We start from the raw sequence: 13,232 nt of genomic DNA, 5'->3' as shown, positions 1-13,232 counted from the left end.
TGGGTGGAACAGTTCAGAGACACCTCAGTATCTGCAGGGGATGCTCGGGTCTGAATTTAAACTGGCTTTTTTCTTTCCCTTAGAGAATTCCAAAGGATCTATTCTTGCCCATCTTCTTGGTTATTTATCCTTTTCCCCAGGCCATGTTGGTTTCAGTACAAAATGGATGATTCTCTAGAGGTTCCACAGATTCCTGCTGTCAAGGGGCTCTTTCCTCCCCCAGCCACACCCAGCGTGAAGGCATTCCTGGAGGATGCAGCCTGGAGGACCATGAGTCTTAGCTCCTCCTCTCACAGGAGATTCCCAGGAACCACCAGCAAACAGGATGGCTCCAGTGGTGGACAGTCAGCTCCTGCCAAGTCTTCTTTCCACAGCTCCCTGTGCCCAGGCTCATTTCATCTCCTCTCCATTTGTCTTGATCCCCTCTCTGTCCCACCAGCTGCTCAGGCACCTTTGCCACAAGAACTGCCCCAGCCAGGACACAGCCCCAGCCCATGAGTGGGGTGCTGGAGCTGCATCACAGCTCATGAAGGTGCTTCTGGGCCCCCAAAGGTGCCCTGTCCCCTCTGTCCCCCCGGCCCCGGTGGCGCAGGGTGGGTGTCACAGCAGCTGTGCTGTGCCAGCCCCAGCACCTACCTGTGTACTCAGGGAAGCAGATGGTCAGAGGTGACTTCTTGATCTTCTCAGCAAATAGGTCTTTCTTGTTGAGGAAGAGAATGATGGAGGTATCGATGAAGAATTTGTTGTTACAGATGGAGTCGAAGAGCATGAGAGATTCGTGCATGCGGTTCTGCAAAGGGGAGCACAGAGGGAGAGAAGGGAGAGAGGAAGGCAAAGATAGAGTTAGAGGAGAGGAGAACATTTTTGTGAATTGAAATGGTTAGAAAGCAAAAAAAATCTCTATAATAAGACAGTGGTAAATGTGAGCTGGTTATAAAGGTGGAGGAAATGGGGTATTGTGCTCCTCTTGGAGGCCAGGGCAGGTGTGGGGCTGCAGCTGATCCTCCCCCACAGCCCTGTGGGGCCACTCTAGAAGGGCAGACACTTGAAACCTCAAGGAAGAGCAGAGAAAAAAAGTCATTTGCTCCTCCCCTGCCACACCAAAGGAGTAGGGAAGGGGCCCTGTCTCTCTTCAGGGACTGGGTGCCCATGAAGCATCCTTTGGAGAGCCCAAATAAAGGATGGACAGACAGCATCAGCCAGCAGCTTGGGCACACTTGGCATGGAGAGTGGGATGGAAGGGGCATTGGCCATCCCAGGGTGGCCCTATGGACCTGCCTGGAAGGGTACTTGGCCCTGAGTGGTGTCATTGTAGTGAGACCAGTGCCAAGGAATGGCCCAGAGCCTGGGGCAGGTCCTGTCCCTGGAAAAATCTTCAGCTCAGCTTTGAAAATACCCGTGCTGGCTGGGTGGCCCAAGGAGGTAACCTGCATGGTGGTAACCAGTACAGGTGCCTCTGCCAGCCCATTTCCCACCTCTCCTGAGAGTTCTGGGCTTGCAGGCTGCTCCAGGGAGACTTTAGGCTTGGAAAAACTTTGGTAGTAGCATAAGGGTAAATTTCTAAAAGCTACAGTTTTGTTGTTTTTTTTTTTCCTTTTATTTTTTTTCCATTTACATGCGGACAAAATCATAAACAGTAATTTTTCCCCTATGCTACCAAAGTTTCATAAGAAGTGGAGAGCAGACAGCAGAACAGGAAGAGGTGAGGTGAGGTTGTCCTGTGCCCCACTGGGTGCCACAGGGCCCCACAGGGCAGGGTGCTCCCATGCAGGTGCATGCACTCAGTGTGAAGGTGCCACTGGACAGGACAGATCTGGTCCTCCAAGAGCTCCCAGGCATTTTCTCCATCATTAACTTGCTCTCAGAATCACCAGAAAGCCATTGCCTGCTAGTCCACTGACAGCTTTGGGGGACGTTTCAGGAAGCCCCTGTGCCCCTTTCCTTGTTTGTACCCAGCTCCTGGTGCAGACCCAGGGCTTGCTGAAGTCTGGAGCTGCTGCCCCTCCGTGTGACCCCTGCTGGGGGCTGAGCCCCCCAGTTCTGGCTCGACTGCCTCAAGCTCACATGGGGACCCAGCTGCTCACAAAAGCCTTGTGGAAATCCCCTGGAAAGGCTCTGCAGTGGGTGGGCAACCCTTCTGCAGCAAACACCCCCCCACAACATCCCCCCACAACCCCTTTTTTGGAGGCACAGCAAAAGGGGGCTCTGGACTCACCAAAATCCCCGAGAACACGTGTGTTTGCTAATGAAATGATGACCCAATTACACATTTTGGAGTTTTCCATGAATGTTTTATTAGTGAGTCATTTTATTAGCTCCACTTCAACGGTAGCTTTTGCATGCAAAATTTAGCAGCTGTCTGATTTCATCTTGAAAGGCTTTGAGATTGCACTGTCGGTTCCTTGACAAAGAGTAGCTGGGGATGCCAGGCAGGCGCTTTCCAAAGCCTTGGGACTTCAATTTGATCCTTATCTTGAAATTAAAAAAAGACTTTATTCATAGGGAAAACAGAAACTGCCACCAAAGGATGTGGTTCTTCTTGACTTGTGTTTGTTGCAAAATTGCTGGGTCTTGAGATTTTCATGGGGAGTATCAGGATGGGCTTTTCCTTGTTCATCTCCATTGTTGTCCTATACATGTATTTAATTAAATAAAGAAGTGATGGTGTTGGTAGAAGAGCAGCTGAAATAAAGCTTCTGCCCAAGGAAATGAGAATTCCCATTCAGGCAAAATAACCCTGATGACTTCAGGGTTCTGAACACCCAGGCAGAATCTGAGCAGGATGGTGTTCTGGAGAAAGTTCTAAAAATCCCCAGTATCAATACACAAAGCAAAATCCTTTCCCTCTCAGCCATTTGCTTTTCTCAAAGCTGACCTGTAGTTCTGTCTGATTCACAGGATGGGCCATGTGGAAATTCCTGCCTGAGGATGGGTCCAGCTGAAGCCACATCACTGGAATTTGGTGAAGTCAGTAGGAGCAATGGTTCATTTTCCTTTGCTGAGGTTTGTAGAAAATTTTCTCTTGGTTTCTTCAAGTTCATTACTTCTATATTATGCCCCAAATAATGGAAGATCTTTAGTTTAAACATAAAAGAACAAACTGGCTCAAGCATTGTTTGAAAGGGAGGGAGGGATGCTCCACGTTTTGTGCTACTGCAAGGAGGAGAACACACCATTTACTGAATTGAACCAGCAGTGGATCTTCTGATTTTGTGCTCACACAAAGAAAAGCAAAGCTTGTGCCTCGTGAAGGATTTGTAACTGATGTGATGGAGGAAAAGGTGGGGCAGCATGGATGCTCTGCCCTGCTGCTGCCTCTGGTGGGCAAAGGAAAAAAAATCCTGCCAAATACTTACATAAAATGAAGTATCCTTTGGTTACATCCTTTTGGAGTCCTTATTTCCAGGTGGATGAGGCTCTGGCAGACAGCTGGTGCTGTGTGTTGTGCTGTGTGTTTGTGGAGCAGCCATAAGGTGAAATCACAAGTTTGAGAAGCTGGATGTGCTCAAGGGAGACACAATAAAACCACTCTCACACTAGAAAAGAGCTGGCACTTTATTAACATTTTGTAACTAATAAATACATTACCAACAGCCAATAAATTATTACAATAACTAATGCTCTATTAAACCAATGGACAGTCACTCTTCGTACAAAATTACAGTTAATACAGTTTGGGCCATCAAACATGCAGGAGAAATGATTCAGCGGGAACCAGCAAAAGGAAAATGGTGACGGCCTCCGGTGATCCTCTGGGAACGTGCTGGGGAGCAGGAGCCCAGAGGCAGCAGGGTGATGGTCACTCTTCCCTTGTCGAGCTGAAGTGGGAAAAACGAGGTGGGGGAACAGGGCTGAGGAGCACAAATTAGGGACTGGGCTAATTAACAGGGCCATGGCTGGTGCTTAAACAATCCTGTCTGCTTGCCCAGCACCACCGGGTTGGTCCAGCACTGGAAAAGCTGGTGAGACTCAGGCACTGCTGAAAATGGTGTTTTACCTGCCATGATCTCTTCTCCCCACCTGGAGCAGCAGCTTTAGCTCTGGAGCTGCTTGCCTGCACTACAGTCAGGACTGGGTCTTAATTTCCAGGACACTGGGTGGAAGAGGGCCTGGGGCAGTGAGCATCCAGGCAGCTCCCAGCCCCTCTACCTCCTCTCCTGGTCTCTCCTCCCTGTGCCTACTGCACCCAGTCTCCATGAACAGAGCTGTCCTCCTGGGGAGATGGGGCTGTTTCCTGAATCCAGCTCCCTTTCCCTCTGCCTGCAGGGTGCCAGCTGGAGGCTTTGGTCCTCCTCTCACTAAGGCATTGGTGTTTAAGAGCTGCCCTTGCTTGTGTTTGCACACAAATAAAGATCCCACAGGCTGCTTGTTGGGGCATCAGTGGTCCTGTCCAAAGTCCCTTCCCATAGCCCCATTCTCAGTATAACTATATAGGTCATATCTGTCAGCATCAATTACCCTGTGTCAGTGCTGGAGCTCAGGAATGACACAGTACCCTGGAGTCTCAGAGCCTTGGGCTCTGTTTGCCTGCTCTCTCCTGCAGGGAGGTGGAGGTGAGACAGTGGTCTGCAATTTTGTGCCACTTGGACCACGTCTCTGCTTTCTCGTGTGTGCACTGGGGATGCACTGAGTGATGCTCTGGGTGCCCAGGGTGATGCTCAGTAACACCACTTCTACTGACCTTGACATGCCCAGTGTCAGGTCACTAATGAGTGCTTTAGTCTCCTTGGAAATGGGTGTGGAGTTTGTGGTGGGAAGCCTGAAGACAAACCATGAAAACACCCAAGAACACTGGAACTAAGCTTCTCTAATTGACTTGACAGATGGTCAGCCTTCTTCCAGGAACTCAGCAACTCTCCTTGGCTCCAGGAGACTTTGTGACCACAAAAGGCTTGGGACATGTCACACAAACTAACAGTGCAGGGTTGGTCCCCTTCCCAGCCCTGACTGCAAATCCCCCAGGGGCGATGTCTGCCTTGTTGAGCTGCACAGTGAGGCTGGGCACATGGGCATTTCTGGCAAAAGGACATCCTCTATGTCACATCCTGACCTCTTGGAGACTGCACTCCTGGACTGAGAACAAGGTCTGTTCCCTTGCAGGCAAGCACTGGGCTCATGCCATGATAGATTAAACCCAGCAGATATGTTTCAATGTACATTAAAGACTGCCCTCATTAACACTTTCAGCGTCCTATGAAACAAAATCACATCGATAGAGGAGGCACGGCAGGCTCTGTCCCCTCCATGGAGGGACAGGCTGGCCGGCCATCCAGGGAAGGTGGCTGCAGGCAAGGAGCTCATTCCGGTGCAGAACTCCAGGGAGCTGTAGTGGGAGTGTTTGTGGGCAGGCAGTGGGGCTGTGGCCGTGCAGGGAGGGCCGGGGCTCAGCAGTGCCAGATGGCCCCGCGCAAACCAGGCCGTGTGCGGCTTCTCTGGGCACCATTAACAACTGCCTTTGGCAGCCTGTGCTGCATTTCAGTGTGTGCTTTCCCTGGGCATGGGTATTGCTCCTTCTCCCTGCCAGCCCAGCCACTGCATCCTCCCAAGGAGCTCTGCAGCTCAGCCCGGCAGCGCTGCAAGACTTTTCTTGTGTGGCTTTCTCTATTTCATTGAAATTGTTGTTTAAATAAAAAAGCTATTTGCATTTTTGTGGTCTCATGGCTCCACACCAACCCTCTCATTGACTATGGAGCAAGCCAACAGGGAGCTTCCTTCTTTCGTTTTGCTGCTGTCTGAAGCTCATCACGAGTTGCTAATGCTGCTTTCAATGCTGACACCCTTTGGATGCTTCTGCTGCTGGAACAGTGACCTGAGTCATTAAAAACCTTCTGCATCCCAAACAGGTTTTTTTTTTTTTTTTTTTTTTTTTTTTTGCAAATTCCCACATTAGCTTTGAAGGGCAGCAGGGTGTATACATAGCTGTTTCCATTTTGTGCTTTTAAAATCTATCCTCCATGCCCTGGTAGGATTTCTGATTTTCTGATGCAGCTGTACCAGTTGCACTGTCCCTGCTATGTGGAGACTGCAAACAAACACAGCTCTGGACCTGCAAGGGTCTGGATTCAGAGCACAGCAATTGCAAAGCACAAGGGGCTGTTAAGAAAAGGCTTTTGAAAGCAGGCTATGCATTTAAAGGTACTTTTTAGGCAACTGCTGCAAGAATTGCTGGTGTTTAGAAAAAGCATGGGGCAGAAGATTGCCTGCAGAAGGCACATCTGTCAGGAAGGGCTTCAGAGGATGCAGAAGCCAGCAATGAGTAATGATTTGGCAGGCGCTCTGCAGACAAAGATCTATACACGGCCATCAAGCAGGAGAAATAGTAGTGTTTAACACTGGAAGCATTTCATCTTCCAAAGGCTGCTTCCAGCATTTGTCAGTGAATCCTCATGACACTCGTGTGAGGGAGGGAATGTCAGCAGCCGCAGCTGAGATGAAGCTTTAGACACACAATGTGCCAAAGAAAATGAAAGAAGAGGCTCTTTGTGGCAACATTTCCTCTGCTTTTTCTCCCTTTTCTCCCCATGGGGCACCAGCTGTTGATGGTCATCAATGTGGCAGGGACCTGCTGGGGCAGCAGAGGGGGCTTGGACCTCCCAAAGCTGGGAATGGGTTATCTGAATCCAGCCTGGGGAGCAGTAAAAGTGCACTGAGCCAGCACTGGCTACTTGACTGCATTTGGCAGAGTTAAAAGTTAATTTAAATTGTCTTTACCAAAATATTCCTGTGTGCTTTATGCTGGGAGGTCACAAAGTCTTGGTGTGGTGCTGCCTTCCCTGGGAACGGCTTCTGTTACTTATTTGCTTGGCTAAAACATCATTCACAGCAAGGGGTGGGAACAGAACATCTCCAAAACTCCAGTGCTTCTGATCAAACTCTTCTTATAGAGCTTAATAAAAGACCTGCATCCCTGCTAGCACCAGCCATCATCACTCCGGGCCCAGTGGTTACACAGTGTAGGTACCAAATGTAACCAATGTGTGGTTTTTCTGCCCTGATTTGACACAACACCCACGTGGATGCTGGATGTTCCTGCTGGGGCTCAGACAGATGTGTGGGTGGGCTGTGGCATGAGAGGAGCAGGGAGGAGCTCCTGGTTTTAGCCAGCTCTTTGCAGGAGCTGATGTCATTGGAGGCATTTTAAGGCTGAGATGGTGAAGAGAAAGGTGGGTGCTGGCTTGTGCCGGAGCAGGGGAGGCAGGGAGTTGTGTTATTGCTGTTAGTGCCCAGCAGAGCAGCAGCAGGTCCTTGCTGCACAATAGCAAATGCATCATTTAATGCTCTCTAGGGGTTACTGGCAGTTACCTGCCATGCTGGGCTGTAGCTGGCTGGATGGGTGACAGACACCTCATTTTCCTCTGCAGGCCTTCCCTGCTTGCTCACATCCCTGGCTGGGGATTTGTCACAAATGTCCCACAAATACTGTTCTGGCAGAGCACAGCCCCTGACGGGGACTCTGCTCTGGCTTCCAGGTGCCCTTCTCTTCCCATCCTTCCTGCTGTCTCAAGCTGCCTCATCTCTCTTGTGCAGCTTGTCTCTCAAAACATCCCTAAGCCTCTCCCCCTGTCCTCTCCCTGCTGTGCCACCATATGTGTTCCTGTCACTGCCTCCTGCACACTGACTCTCACCTGGCCCCTTCCCTTCGGGCTGTGCTGCTCGGGGCTGCTCTCACAGCCTCTCTCCTAAATGAGCACAGTGAGAAGAGATATTGTCCCTCTCAACCACAGCCCTGAGGAGACCTCCTGAGACCTGAAAGCCACTCCTAGCTCAGGCTCCCAAGAGAGAACAGTTGAACTTCTGGCCAGCCTGCAAAGATTCATGTTTTTCAAGATAATGGACTTCTAAGAGAGGCAGAGAAGAGGCAGGGATGGATCAACACTGCCCACCTGCCCCCAGGTGAGGTGGGCCCTGAGTGGGACCTCAGAGGTGGTTGTCTCACTCAGGCAACTAACAAGCTTTTGGAGTGGACTTCTAAGAGTCCCTGCATGTCCCTAGAGGTGACACCCCACTTCTCACACTCCCTTCTGCCTTTGACTCAGCAGCACCCAGAGTTCTTGGTGGTGGCCACACATACCTCAGCCCACCTGCATTTGTCCTCTCTGAGCCCCCAGTTTTGCTGTGCTGGGTGCTACCCTCATCCTTCTCACTCCTCCCCTTCCTTCTTCCTTCCCTTGCACTTTTCCTTCCTACTCCATCACTTGCTGTCCTTTGCCAGTGTTAACCATCCATCTCAATCCTGGTAGAGATGCCCTGACCAGAGACACCAACCCTGGAGCTGTCTCTGGGACACTCAGGCAGGAGGTGACACAGGAAAGCCACTGGCTTGTGCTCAGCCAAGGAGGCTCAGAGTACCTGGTTGTGCTTCTCAAGGGGTTCAGATGCCCAAGGGGCAGTGAAGGGCCACGAGGTTCTTGCACACTTTGCTGCTGCCCAAGCATGGGGAGGTTTCTCAGAGCACCTTTCCCATCTCAGGCACTTGATGTTCAGACTCTCCCTACAAGAAGACAGGGCTAAATATTTTTTATTTCTCAGCATTTCAAGGCTGAAGTTTGGAAAGTGATGCTGTGTGTTTGCAGGAGCACCACCTCTGCTGAATCACTAAGGCTGGGAGGTGCTGTGGGAAAGGTCCCCAGGCTGGATTCCTTGTCAGGATGCCGCTGAGTGTTGAGTCTCCATCAGGAAACCATTCCTGGGGCATCTTCACTGCCTACATTCCAGAGATCCCAGCTCAGTGCCTCCATGGCCCCCATGGAAGTGCCTCAGAAATGGGTTACAGCAACCACTAGATAAATTTTATCATTAATTTTGAAAAACTTGAGGTAAAACTGCTACCAGTAATGAATGCTTTTAGACAAGGCTTAGTAGGCTTTGTTACTGTGTCCCTGTTACTCAGACACCAGCAGAACTCAATATGGCTGTTTTACTTGTTCAAATAGCTGTCTGGAAAAAAGGAGAATGTACAAATCCAAGCTATGGTAGCTGCATTTAACACCAAACCCTCCAGCTCAGGGGTCAGAACTGGAGCTGTAAGGTACCCTCAAAATGGTCAGGTTGTATTTAGCACTTCCCAAAGGAGTTGCATTTTTTAAAAAAGGCAAATAACCAGGAGAATGAACAATATCCCTTAATTTTCAAGGCAAAATAGAAATTTTGGTTCCAAACTACACTGTTCCTGACCAGTATTTTAAGGCTTTGATTTTTTTTTCTCTCTTTAAAACTGAAGTATTTTTGTCTTTTGGCAGTTGAAATGCACTTCGTGGGAAATGCGTTAGCTCCCTGCACAACACTGTGAATTGGAACGGAGGAGTAGAATGGGGCAGCAAGGGAATGAACCAAAAAATGAACCAAAATAAAATAAAATGGGTCTGGGGAAAGTAGAACTTGCTGCTGCAGAGTTTTCTGGGACAAGAGGAGGGAATTATGCATTTCTTCCTTGTCATCTTCTGAGGAGGAAAAACCAAGGAAAGGGAGGACCTGTCCGCGGGAGCGGAGGATGCTCCGGGCGGTGCCAGGAGAGGAGGAGGAGGAGGAGGAGGAGGAAGAAGGAGGAGGAGGAGGAGGGCCTTCAGTAGAGTCCACACCCCCGCAGGTTGTTGGCGATGATGACGTCCGTGACGGCGTCGAACACGAACTGGATGTTGTTGGTGTCGGTGGCGCAGGTGATGTGAGTGTAGATCTCCTTGTTGGCCGACTTGTTCTTGCTCTCGTACTGGCTCTGGATGTACGCCACCCCCTCCGTGAAAGCGTTGGGGCCTGCAGAGAGCCAGGGAAAGGAGAAACAGGAGGTTAAAGCAACCCCATCACCTGGAGCCTGCAGGGTGCCTGCAAACAGCCCTTGTGGGATGCGGGGAGCTGCTGCAGCCCAGGTGCCCTCACTCCATCTCGGGGATGGGCACTGCTACCAGCCAGGATTGCTGCCAAGCAGGAGATGCTCCCTGACTGTCAGCTCAGCTGTATTTTTATTCTGAGTTGCTGTTTATAGAGATGAAATAGATGAGGGAGCTGAGTGTTAAACAGGCTATGATGGAAAAAATTCCACATCGTGGTGACAAAAATTAGAAGAAATTCAGTAAGTGCTTGACCTAGGGAAAAGGCTTAGCTTTTTTCCTTTTTTAGATTTTTTTAAAATTAAAGCTTCAGTTTTTGATGGAAGAGTTAACATGAATTGAAGGCAGTATTGGTAGCTGTGCCCTCCTTTCCCTAAGTCATTAAGAGAAAAGGACATTAAAAGATCCAGCCTCTGTTACAGGGCAAAATGGGCTTTTCTCAAAAAAAACCCCGAATCCCAACAAAAAGACTGAAACACAATGTCCCTTTTTAAAAAGGAATTAGGATTGCAGTACTCTCTGCTACAGCCATGACTAAAATCACACTGTGAAGAGTTTCTTGTTTTGATATATAGAGATATCTGTACCGAACCTCATTAACCCTCAAATTTTATGGTAAATAGAGCTTAGAAGAAGTCATGCAAATGAGTAGATCCCTTCTTCTCTCACCAGCTCTGACCCTGCTCACACACACAGCTCCTTTTGGGCACCTCCTTAAGGCTGGTGAAGGCTCTGGCTGGTGCTGCCAGGCACTACCTGACCCCCAAAAGGCTCCACAACAGTAAAACTGCTGCTTTTGGGTGCCTTTCTCTCCATGATGGTTTACTGATGGGAAATGTTGTTATTTGCTAGAGAAGTTTAGTGGGGCTGGAGATGTGCTGTGGTGGAAGCTGCTCAGAGAAATCCCACTTGCACACACATGCACTGCTAGGGAAAGACACAAATTCATAAAGATCATGGGACTTGAGAATAAGCATGAAGTAAGAGAAGCAAAGTTTTTTCTGGGAGCAGATTCCTGCATGGAGAGTTGTGTAAAGAATCAGTTCCACATGCTGAGCACAAGCAGGAGGTTATTTTATGAACAGGAAGTTGGTTGTTCAAACACATGAGGATTTAGATGCTTGATTCTGTCTAGGAGAGCAGGGAATCACTAATGCTAGCTTGGTTTAAATCAAGCTGTGGATTCTGCTGCTGCTTTACTAAGTATTGTGGATTAGTTAAAAGCATGAGTGAATTAAGGGGATGGAAATAGTGCTCCAGAAAACAGCAGGCAAATTTGTGGATGCAGTCTTCTAATAATTCCCTGTCAGCAGAACTAATGGACATCAGAAATTTCATTTCATTAAAAGCATTTTGTGGAACCTACTTGTGATGTTGAAAGTCTGCCTGTTCAGTTTATAGGCTTTTATAAAATAATTCTTTTTAACTCCAGGGCAACATTCTAATAATGTTGCTTTTTCATGAGGCCACGAGGGTTTCATCCTGTGGGCTGTGGCCAGCAAAGCAGGGGTGAGCAGACTGAAGTGTGTGCTTGGGTCTAAGGCCTGGGCTGAATATTAGCACAGCTAACTCATAACAGCATTGCTGAACACCTGGGGGTGAGACAACTCCTCACCTCAGATCCCTGTTGGATCAGTAAAAGGACTTTCAGCAGTCAGACTTCTGATGACACAAGAGAGACAGGAGATCTATTGAGGGTCTCTGTTATTGTGAGCTTCCAGCAAATCATCCTGAAGGGATTTAGAGCACCTTTGGGGTGCCCTGAGACTTGGGGAAGATTGGTTTGGTTCACCTGTGGCTGAAGTGCTCCAGACAGAAGCTTTGTTTTCCTCTGTTTAATCAGCCAAGAGCTTTGCTCCATGTCTGCCTCCCCCACTGAACTTCCCTCTTGGGCTGGGATAGCTTGGGAAGGAATAAACGAAATCACATTCCTTCTTGTTCTGTCTCTCTGACATCAGGAGTTCTGTGAGAATGTTATTTCAGACTGAGGTTTCTGGGAAACAGCAGTGAAGATGTACAAAACCAGAGGCAAAGATCTACAAAATGTGATCAGGAAGGAGTGAGAGGTGAAGGTTTGCTTCACTGAGAAAAGGGAAGGGAAGAGGCATGACAGAAACCATCCAGTATAGACAAGCACTGCTATAAAGAAGATGATGATGAGCTGCTCTACAAGCCATCAAAAGCAGCAATCTAATTTGCAACGAGGAAAATTCGGGGTAGGCATTATTGTGAGCTCAGCTGTAAAGACAAAAATTTCCATGATTAGATCTTTTCAGACAAATATGTTGGGAATATGTAGGTTCTGTCTGGACCAAGCAGATGACTAGATGGCTGAAATGTGCTGGTGTGACAAACACCAAAATCTTCCCTGGAGAGGAAGCCTGCAGATGTTCTGAATTCAGCTGGAGTTGTTCAGCTCCACGGCCACAAACCATTCAGCCCAAAGCAGCAACGAGGGATCACTTTTGTCTATTCACGATGGAAAATCAAGTGCTCAGAGATAAGAAGCTCTGGGTAATAATTTGTTGCCTTGCCCAGAACCGTGACACTCCTGGTGCTCCTGGTTCACAACTGTGTTTCCTGACAAAGAGATTGGCCTCTCTGTCTGTCGGCTTGATTCATCTGGGTGTCTCCGGTGAGTTTAAATAATTCATGACGATGAAAGTTTATTTTTGTGCCATCTCAGAATGGTAATGAGGGTTTGTGGAAGCTGGGAGATGCAGAGGGAAGCAGCAGGGTGCAGCTGCAGCCTTTGCATGGGTGATGGATTCCCATCATTAGCGGGTCAGATGCCAGGCAGGCAGCAGGGGCAGGGGGTTCTTGCACACTGCCCATCCCAGAGCTCCTCCTCTCAGCTCCACAGATCACCAAGGCCTCCTTCTCCCCAGCCAAGCTCAGGGCATGGCTCACTGTGGCTCTCCTCTGCCTGTACTATGGGCTAAGAGGTGTGGGAAGATCAAATATGAAACATCTTGTTTTCTACCTGCATTTAACTGGAAGTGTTTTCATGTCCAGATGCTTGATGTCGGCAAACCTGAGGGCAAAACTGGGGACTCTTCAACTGCTGTGATGAAAATGTATTGCTTGAGCTGAAGCAGCCAAGCTGTGAGACCTCCTGTCTGCATACTAGAAGGCTGATCATGGAATCATAGAATGGTTTGGGTTGGAAGGGGTCTTTAAAGGTCATCTAATGTAACCCCTCTGCAGTGAGCAGGAACATCTTCAACCAGGTCAGGTTGCTGAGAGCCCCATCCAGCCTGGACATGAATGTTTCCAGGATCATGATGATTCTACAGCTCTGCAGTGCCTGGAAGTGGAGAAAGTGGCCAGGAACTGCAGAGGGATTCTTTCTGTGGCCATAAGGGAGCATGGTTGGGTATGAAAGAACAAAGCTGTACTCCAGCTGAG

General features: G+C 48.9%; 1 protein-coding gene across 2 annotated transcripts in view; it reads right to left on the bottom strand.

Annotated features, from left to right (window-relative positions):
• GNAO1 (G protein subunit alpha o1) overlaps nt 1-13,232 on the bottom strand; it is a 141,318-nt gene that overhangs the window by 3,035 nt on the left and 125,051 nt on the right. Inside the window, exon 7 of one of the 2 annotated variants that reach the window (XM_058034319.1) lies at nt 637-790. In XM_058034319.1, coding sequence (XP_057890302.1) covers nt 637-790 — 154 coding nt within the window. Of the gene's footprint in view, nt 1-636; nt 791-5,720; nt 9,751-13,232 lie in introns of those variants that run through there. The other variant, XM_058034318.1, reaches the window with a different exon arrangement.

Source organism: Melospiza georgiana, chromosome 14 (genome assembly GCF_028018845.1).
Source record: "Melospiza georgiana isolate bMelGeo1 chromosome 14, bMelGeo1.pri, whole genome shotgun sequence".
In the NCBI taxonomy this organism is placed as follows: Eukaryota; Metazoa; Chordata; class Aves; order Passeriformes; family Passerellidae; genus Melospiza; species Melospiza georgiana.
The sequence above is the reverse complement of the archived record's forward strand: the minus strand, read 5'-3'. Positions and strand labels throughout refer to the sequence as shown.